The 10,302-nt window shown below is 30.9% G+C and overlaps 1 protein-coding gene across 1 annotated transcript in view; it reads left to right on the top strand.

Moving 5' to 3' along the window:
• LOC108771388 (homeobox protein rough) overlaps positions 1-8,425 on the top strand; it is a 9,639-nt gene extending 1,214 nt beyond the window's left edge. The window contains exons 2-4 of the mRNA XM_018536664.1: positions 178-433; positions 4,852-5,086; positions 8,206-8,425. Of these exons, the coding sequence (XP_018392166.1) occupies positions 178-433; positions 4,852-5,086; positions 8,206-8,425 (711 nt within the window). The remainder of the gene's footprint in view (positions 1-177; positions 434-4,851; positions 5,087-8,205) is intronic.
• Positions 8,426-10,302: the final 1,877 nt, after the last annotated feature.

The raw sequence follows: 10,302 nt of genomic DNA, 5'->3' as shown, positions 1-10,302 counted from the left end.
TATATATAAAATATATATATATATATAAAGAAGCTTAAAATATTTGTTCCCTAATCTTTTAGAGTTGAAATGTGAATAATTCTCAAAAGAATATGATTATATGATGAGAAGTTATGAGAATTTTTGTCAAAATTTGTCGATGTCAGGATTAAACTGTCACTTTTCTACTTTTATAAGGTGCCACACTCCAAGGACCTCGAAAAAGTGCCAAACGATGTCGCGAGTAGTAAAGTATTTGAGAGCAAGGAAACGAAGAAAGATTCGATGCTCACAGGTGTGAGACTGCCTTTTCTGCACGGATTTCTTCCGCGAGGACCTGGCCAGACTTTTCATCTGACGCAGCTCGCACATCCATCCACGCTGCCGTCGCATCTTCACGTTTTGCCGAATCAGTCCATGGCCGAGCACCACTTCCAAGGATTCTCAGCTTTCTGTAAGTTTCTGTTCTCTTCCCGTATCGCAGATTTTAATTTTCCGCAATTAATCAACATGACACCCACCCGTTGCTCCAAAAGAATCTTAATAAACGCACATAAATAGTCAATTTTCGTAAACCCATTTTTTAATTAAATTAATTTTAATAAATTAAAAAAAATCTTAACTTAGAGAGAGAGAGATTTGTTCTGAAATTTCTTTAATTGATTTCGCGGGTTCACTGTATTTTAAATTATATGTTAAAATTAATGTAATTGAATAATTGTTTTTTAATTTTGAAAGTCAAAATTCTAGGCACATAAAATTATTGTGACAAAATATTAGCTTAAATTAACAAAAGTTGCTCTATATTTATCAATAATTTAATTTGGCTGATTTCAAACAGTGATTAAATAATGAAACTGAAACTGTTGATTAAATAATTCACGTTGTCCTAAAATTTAAAAATTATTAAAAAATTTTCGGATTTTAAATACTTGAAAATGAATTGTTCCTGCTGCGAAGTTCTTCACGTGTAAACATCTACAAGTAAACTGGGTGTGTTTACCCTAAATTTCTTAGAACAATGGTTAATTGGATATCATTTTTCATTCAAAATTATATATATTAAGATCCCGAATTTTAGCGTGGATTTTATTTAATATTCTATGTGGTACCATCTGTGTATGTATCTTTGGCCAAGAAACAAACATTATATTCCATCCGTGCATCCAACCTGCAAGTTGCATGGAGGTACCACGGAAATGCAGGTGACTGCATAACGCGTCTCCAAAAGCTCGACTCTCTCTCTCTTTCTCTCTCTCTCTCTGTATTTTGAATCTCCCTCCTCCTCGTCTCTTCATAAGCTTAAGATCGAAAGGCGTCTTTGCGTTCGAGTATTCGCGAATCAGTAAGCAGATTTTGTGATGTCGCATTACATATATACGTGACGCCCGCGCCGAGCGGACACGGCCATCGTCCAGACGGAGAGGATATTGAGTGAGGCACTCTTCTGTCGCGCAACAATGGCACAATCCCACACAGGAGGGATTTCAGGAGGAAATCAATTCAGATGCTTCTCTGAAATTTAACAAAACTTTCACCGTTTTTCCGCGGCCTAGCCCTCTCCCTTTCTCAAAAAATATGTACTTTGTTCACTTATACTTTTCTCAGAAACGGCATTAAAAAGAGACATTTGGAAGAGAATCTTACGTCTTATAGAAATTTGACAAATTTTAAACTGAAATATTAAAAGTCTAAAATAAAAAACAAATATAAAATGAGAGTAGGATTTGATGCGAAAAAACATAGCTCTTTCAAAAGTACAAGAAATAATTATTATTTCTGAAACACAGGAAATGTTAAGCACATTAATTACTTATAGGAACAAATAATCGTTTTTTAAGTGAAGATAAAAAGAGATATTTGAAAAAAGCTATCTCGCAATTAGTCGGAAATCTGAATGATCTCGGGTTTTATTTTTATTCTTATTCAGTATTGCTGCGATATGTTGAAGGTTTTCTAAATTTCCCAATCGTTTTAAAAGCTATACGAACACTGTAGAACAATACATCAATTTACATAGAAATTCGGTGAATTCTAAATAAAATATTTTTAAGGAATAATATATTAGGCTCAACTGAATAAAACAATTATAAATGATAAAAAGGGCTAAGAGCCGTTAATTAAACGTTAGTTTTTAATTATGTGCTAATATTTACTGACTTTCAAATTTCGAAATATATAATGATAACGAATGTTTCATCTAAAACTAGGACCTTCTCAATGTTGGTCTCATAAAAACAAATCCTTATTCCTTACGTCATGTTTATACTTGTCAAATATTCAAACAAAGTTAAAAATTAAATTGTCTTGTTAATTTGCGGTGAATATAAATGTTTATAAATATGTCCAGAATATCCAGGTTCTGAAATATTCTTTTTCTCTCTTACAATATTTCTAAAATGTTTTAATTATAAAATATTTTACAAATACTTATGCAAAACATTTCTGAAATATTTCATAAATATTGTATTTCACGCTGCGTGAGGTTTTCTATTTTTACAAACGGCTTTGCGAGATATCCTACAGCAAAGGACCGGAGGATATCGCTGTTGCGGCGAGCAGGAGAATTAACGAATTTCACTCTTCATCTAGAAAGTTTGACGCTCCGTATCACGCCAGAAACATTGCGAGGACAAGCCGCACACGACACGCACACCCACTCGCGGGTTTTATCCCGCTTCGACACTTCGTCGCGATATTGTGATGAGATTACGAGACGCAGTTGGCCGCTCCTCAATGCGAGAAATACATCGCCGCAGTATTCCTACTGAAAAACCCAACTCTTCTCCTCTCCCGGGCCCCCTTAAGCCTCACAAACCACCGATTCGACTCGCCGGAAAATACATGCCGGATGTTTGTGTAAGTCGTGGCTTGCATCGTCGAGGAATCTATACCCGCTGATGCCTGTGACGTATCCACATTTGATCCCAACGATCCCTATATGTTCCAAACGTCGAAAGGTATATTTTCGTAGAGACACTTAACAGGTGTCACGGTATATTGTATCAAATGTAATATATGGAAACTCTCATAATATTTTATAATGATTATAAAATTAGAATTATACATAGGAAAATTGTATGAAGAATTCTAGAGAGAAGAAAAATTTTATAAAAGTATTGAACACATATGTAGTGATGTTTTATGCAAAATAAGATCGATTATCATTCAGAAAAAGGTACATGATGATGGCAAATAAAAAATTTATTGAGTTTTCAAATGCGTAGTCCAATAAAATTCTTATTATTATGGTTGCTATCATCATTATGTTTAATGTACATTTCATAGAATTACTTTACTTTTTATAGCAACATTAAGAAATTTTCTGTATTTTATTTGATGTCTGTTCTGTGATGTTTCTCTTTAGATAACTAGATTTATCTTTCAAAGTTGCAGTTGGAATTGATTTCTTTCCGCATAATTAATCCAATTATAATTAACAATAAAACAATACATTATATTTTTTTGCTTAGCTTATTCTACCACTTATAAAATCTTTCTAGAAAGAAGAATTTCGCATTTTTAACAATTCTATCGAGTGAATCTATTGAACGGTTATAAGGTTCAAGGAGCAATTAGTATCTCATATCCGCTTTACGCCAGATTGGACGAAGCCTCGGGAAGCCTCAATTTCCGATATCGTTTTCTTCTACTACTACATCTTTTACTACCTAATTATTTTATCACGTAACAAAGATGAAATTACAGCATGGCGAGATTTATTTCACGAATCCCATCAAGTGTGCCGAAAAACGAAGATCATAATAAAATTGAAGTATTAACGTAAACCGTAATGTACATAAACTAATTTTTAATTTTTTAATTCTTGAACTATTGAAATTATTAAATTATGAAAATTAAATTATTTATTGCTTGCTACTTTTCGTAAATTAATTGAAATGTGAAGAAATCTATGAACAAAACAATCGAGCTTTATCACGTGACCATTTTTGTTTTACGCTGATGAAATTATTAAATTAACTAAGCAACAATTGAAACAATATAAGATGTAATCATTTTTCCATCTCCATTCTACTTCATTTTATTGCTATACAACTGTTTATACAGACAATTTTCCGGTCCTTTATACACGATCAACGATGGCTTGATGATGTTTATTTCCCCGGTTAATTTTCATCACTTTTATAAGTGTAAAAATTAAGTGATTCTTGCATATACTTTAACATCTTTAGATAATATTTATAAAGTTGTATATTTAAAAAAGGAAAGAATAGAGGCTATTATTTAAGAACAAAATTTATAAATTTTTGTTCCTATATAAACACTTACACAAAGTTATTATTAATCTCAAATGTTTTTTTATTACACAATATTATAATTTAAACGTATTTAAAAATTACAATTAAATTATAATAATAATAAATAATAGGCTCTATAAGTATAAAACACAATAGAACGATTCAAGGGCTAACAGCCAGTTATGTAATTACATTTAGCCCTTGAATCGTTCTATTGTAAATTATAATATTATATTTAAAAGAGAATTCGAGATCAATGATAGTATAAACAAAAAAAGTTTTAGGTGAATATCCGGACATAGATAGATTCATGCCCAGTCACTTGCACGTTTTTTAGCCAAATGCTTCTAATATATTTCAAAGAAAAGAATGCAGGATACGAATAATGCATATTAAGGATTAAAATTAAAGACTCCAAAATCTTCAGTTATTCTTAATTTCTTTAAATAGTTATCTATTTTAGGAAAAGCGTCAAAAGTAAATTTATCGACATTTTATATCAGAACTCTGTAGAAATAAAATAAGACTATCTCTTGTGTTATACGTACGTAAATATTGAACATGTGAAAGTAACTTTTGCTTCTTCTGGAGATTTGTATTTCTTTCTTCGCAGTGGCGCGTAGAAGAAGAAAAGAGGGCCGACCACGAAGACAAAGGACAACATTCAGCGGCGAACAGACACTGAGGTTGGAAGTTGAGTATCGGCGAGGAGAGTACATTTCAAGGGGACGTAGATTCGAGCTCGCAACTTCCTTGAGACTTACCGAGACACAAATCAAAATCTGGTTCCAGAACAGGCGTGCCAAGGACAAAAGAATCGAAAAGGCGCAACTAGACCAACAGTACCGGTACTCATTTGCTCACATTTTGTCTTTCTTATCTAAATCTCTTTCTATAATCTATTATCTTTGGATATTCTTCGAGAATATTATTAAATGAAATTGGTCTTTTAAATTTTTAATTGATTAGAAAATTAATTTTTCTCGTGCCTTTTAATCACATCATGTAACTTTTAATTTATTTAATATCTAAATAAATTGAAGATTACAAGGACTCTTTTATATAATAATAATTAATACCTTAAACAGGGCGAATAAGAGTCAAATTACAATTTTAAAATCTAAATCTGATAATTTAAACTAATATTATCAGATTTAGATTTTAAAATTGTAATTTGACTCTTATTCGCCCTGTTTAACGTATTAATTATTATTTTAATATCTAAATTTTTAATTTATGAAGATATTTCGAAATAACAATAAAAAATTTTATAATCAAAATATAAATCAAGACAATGCACGATAACAATATCGAAACATATTGTAAAAGATCCAAAAAAGTGGCAGACCTCTAATATGCAGAGTACAAACAAATTGCTCAAGCCTTGAGGAAATACGAAAAAGATGAATTTGACTTTTTAAATTAGGACTCTATTTACCGCTATTATTTTTGAACGTTACTTAAGCCACGCTAATCTATTTCTCTTCGTTGAAACTGACATGGGAAAAATAAGAGGGCCATATGGAACATATGGCAATTTTCGCATAGATCCCACATCCTTGCATCCCACGCACGATGCATCCAGTCGATTTGTTATCTTGTCAGTGTGATGTATCATGCTTTCAATGCGGCTATTAATTCGCGGGCATTAGTTTCATCAGCTGTTCTTAGAAATATAAAATTATTCTCTCTCATCATCCCCGGGGTTGTCGCGAACTCTCAAATTTTCGAAATTCTCACGATAATAAGACATAATACCGTAAAAATAATTTAAAAACAAAAATATTCCTCTCATTCTAAATTAATCTTCTTTCTTCTCTCTCTCTTTTTTTTCTATAATTTAAGATACGAAAATTATTCTCAGTTCATTTGGAGCTGTTTATATTGTGAACACTCCAATTTCTGAAATTCTCACGACGGTACTAAAATCTTCCTCTAAATATCCCAAATCGCGAGAGAACCATCAACCACCTCACCTGAAATCGCGAGTACAATTATTCCGGAGAACACGGCCGGCACGGTCCGGAGGAGAAACGCGTTGCCCGATGAATTCGGCACCCTCCGTAATGCGAGGCGAGGCGCCGAGAACGCCCCGGCGGCGCCACACAAAGACCGAAATTTGTATGAGCTCCTCCTTCCGCCATAGATCACAATAGCAGGAGACGTAATCCCACTTAAGGCTATTTAGCGGCGTATCGCATCGGCGTATCAACTCCCGGTCGAACCGCAGTCGAGCGTCGCATACTCGGGGTCCGTCGAATCTCGCTACCCCTTCGTCCCTTCGCCACCCTTGCACGCCACTCCCGGAGAGTGCTCCCGGTGTTATTCAGTCGATATGCACCTGACGCTCGATAAACCGGATAAACGACGGATAAATGCATCCCCCGTGTTAACCGCGGGATTTTCTCATCCACTTGCCGCAACCCTCGCACGTTCACGCACTGTCCTGATCTCCGCAATCTCAATTTGCTCCAAAAACATTCAAAGACATTCACGGGAGGATATTTCCGGGGAGAGGATTCTGAGAAACGAGTGGACAGGATTTTATTTCGATCACTGCTTTTAAATAGAATCTTGATAAGATTTTTAATAGAGAGAGAATGCTGATAAACTTTTCATTTCAAAATCTAATCGTTAAGATATTTAATGTCATTGAGAATATTTATTTTGTAACATTTAAATATTGAAGAAAAATATTTAACGTCGAAAATTAAAAAGGTTTTATCTTACATTAAAATGTTGACAATGAAAAATATTGTAAAATTTAGGAAAAGTTAATATTATAATAAGTTATCACACTGTAAGAGATTTCTTGTTTTAAATTATGATAAATCAATCAGAATTATTACCTATCGTCATCTCTTTGATTGTCAAAGACCATATGTTCATTTTTTCTTTAAGTCTTTATTGTTGAAGGTTGACTATACAATTTAATCGAATTTTTCCTTATCCATGTATTACTCTGAATATATCTACACATTTAATAAACCAATCTATATCCTCTAAATTCTTCAACTACGAGCACTTCCTTCTTTCTGGATCTTTAATGGTTTTAAATATAAAAAATTAAATATTAAATATAAAAATTAAATATAAAAAGTATTACATGTTAATTTAAAAAATGAAGACAGGAAATCAAATAGATATATGTTATCAATTCTTTGTTAAAAAGTTTTTCTCAAAATTTTTATATAAATTGGAATACTTTTCAGAAATACTGAGAAAGTTATTTTTACCTTTTCTCAAAATTTCATATATACATATATATATCCTAAAATATTTTAAGATTTTTAAGATTTCTGATTTTATAATTTTCGAAAAAATAATAAATTTCAGATTTTATAAGATTTTTATTAGAAATTATAAAATGAGAAGTTTCAAAATATTTCAGAATTCATATATAAATTATTCTGGAAAAAATATATGAATATATGAATAATTCTAGAAGAAATCTTGATTTTCTAGGCACTTCTGAAAAGTGTTCCAATTGTACAAAAAATTTAAGAAATTTTTTAAAAAGTTACTTTTTTAAAATTCCGAAAATTTATAAAAATTATGGAAAATTGAGAAAAATTGTTATCAAAATAATATTATAAAACGCTTAATTACGTTCTAAATGGCTGAGATCTCAACAGCGGAACATCTCATACTTAATAGCCTTCATTTAATAACCAACCAGGTATTTAGAACATAAACGAGCGGATAGGGCTGCCGACACGCGATTCACAGTTTAAGTAACGATTCTGTTTCTCCCTAATGTTTCGCTGAATAAAAGCATTTATTTCAATTAAATGGAAACGCCATTCATGAATGCTCCCTTTTTATAATCTCTCTGAAGTGTCTTTTTATATACAGACAGTAGCATTTTTGCAGTTGGAAAATATTGAATATCCTAAGTATCTAACATTTACAATCACTATCATTCAAACAATTTAACTTTGTTGTTGAATCTCTTTGTGATTTATAGAAACTTCGCGGTATCGAACGGCCTGGTGAATCTACCGCTTTATAATGCGACAGGATTTTGTGGCCTCTGCCTGTACAAAGATACTTATGGGTCGGTGACCAACCACTCCTGCGTCTCCAGCAACCCCGTCGTTGACTCATCCTCGAAAGATCAGCCACGTTACAGTAGCAGTAGCAGCGAGACGTCTGATAATCCACCGAATCTCGTGTCTACGACTTAATTAAATCCAACGTGCGATCGCTATGTTCACTTAAGACACATCTGACAATAAGTTTATTTCCTTTTTTTCTGTGTAAACTACGCGACATAGAAGCAGTTTCAACGATTAGTTTTCGGCGTGCATGAAAGGTGAAACGTTAAGAAAATCTTTTCTGGTGTTATAAGTAATTAGGAAAAATAGTTGCAACATTTATTGATGTCAAAAGATACCTCTTTGTACCAGTTTTTTTTTAAATTTTATAGCTTTTTAAATATCGAAATCAATTTAATTTTTAGAATTTTTCACGCAATTTGCCGAGTTCTTTTTCAATTGTAATTTGTTATTTATACGGGACGGAAGGTGAAGATATCCAAAGTATCATTTATTTCTGTCAATATAGATTAATTTTAATCTTAGTTGAATTTTATCTTCTTTAATATTTTCCTAAAATTTATAATTTATTGATCATTTATTATCAAATATATTAAAAATAAACATTTTCAAGATTAAAGTTTTGTTACAAAATTATATTGGTTTTTGAATTTTTTATGCTTAAACATCTACATTATATAGATTATTAATAGTACAATGTTTCGTTGTATCATTATTTAAAGATACTAACAATGAGGTACTTTCAAGTAATGAGATTCTATATATAAAATGTTCGATATTTCATACAAATTGACGACGACAAAATTGATAAATACATTCTAAAGTAAAAATAATAATCTTTAAAGCAACATTTTCATTAAAGAGATAATACATGATTTTTTAAATTTTGTCTACTATTTAAAAGAATACTTGAGTATTGAAGTTAGAACTGTTTCTCTTTTAAGAACTTCAAAGATTCGAAGCTTTAGAAGAATTTAAATCTTCAAAGTTAACTCCAAACCTTCGAAAACTTCAAAGCATCTTAAAATTCGAAGGTTTAGAATTATTATACCTTTAAAGATTCGAAGTTGTTAAAAAAAACAGCCCATAAAAAAGTAAATCACACAAAAAAATACGCAATGTCTCATTGTTATAATTGAAAAACATTTACTCTGGTCGTTCAGTAATTAAAAATAACAAAAAATGTACATTGATTACGTACGAATAAATTCAATGAAATGCATTTCGAGTGCGTCATATATATTATACATTAATATAATAATAAATAACACAATTTTTTGAAAATATTCTGAGAAAAACTTGTTTGTATGGAAACCTTTCATTTTAGATATTGATTTTCGTATGTATAAAAAAATAATGAAAGATTTTCGATCAAGATGTGCTTTGCTTTAAATTATACTTTAAATATTTTAATTAATAAAGTTGGATTATATTGAAGAAGTAAAATTGATTTGTGGAATGTCTTCCAATTTTTCTTGCTTCGTTTTAATTAGCACGCCGAGAATGAAATCGATTTGAAACGATAAAAAATAATGAAAAATATTAACAATTATCATCGAAAAGTCAATCAGATCACAATTAATCATAATAGTGACGTAACGTATAGAGTTGCAATTATTAATTATATAATAATTATAATAAAGTATAAGACTTGAGCATGTTTTATCTGTAATTAACGCTTAATCAAAATAACAAGAATACATAAAACTGCAAAAAAATACACAGTTTAATTATTTATTTATGTTTCGCGAATAATGTATAATAATTAGTGCAATGAGATATAATTAATATAAATATATCAAATAATTTTTTATAGCTGATGCATAAATACAATTGCATGTATTTCACGAGTTTGGAGGAAAATGAAACAACACAGCTCTGTAGACTAAAATTTATTAAATGTGTAAAAATAGTGTTACAATCTACAAATCTATAAAAATACATACAATATTCTTATTATATCCTAAAAATCTCAAATTTCTTAATTTTTAGAATTTTCACAGTTT

Source organism: Cyphomyrmex costatus, unplaced genomic scaffold (assembly GCF_001594065.2).
Source record: "Cyphomyrmex costatus isolate MS0001 unplaced genomic scaffold, Ccosl1.0 scaffold100, whole genome shotgun sequence".
NCBI lineage: Eukaryota > Metazoa > Arthropoda > Insecta > Hymenoptera > Formicidae > Cyphomyrmex > Cyphomyrmex costatus.
The sequence above is the reverse complement of the archived record's forward strand: the minus strand, read 5'-3'. Positions and strand labels throughout refer to the sequence as shown.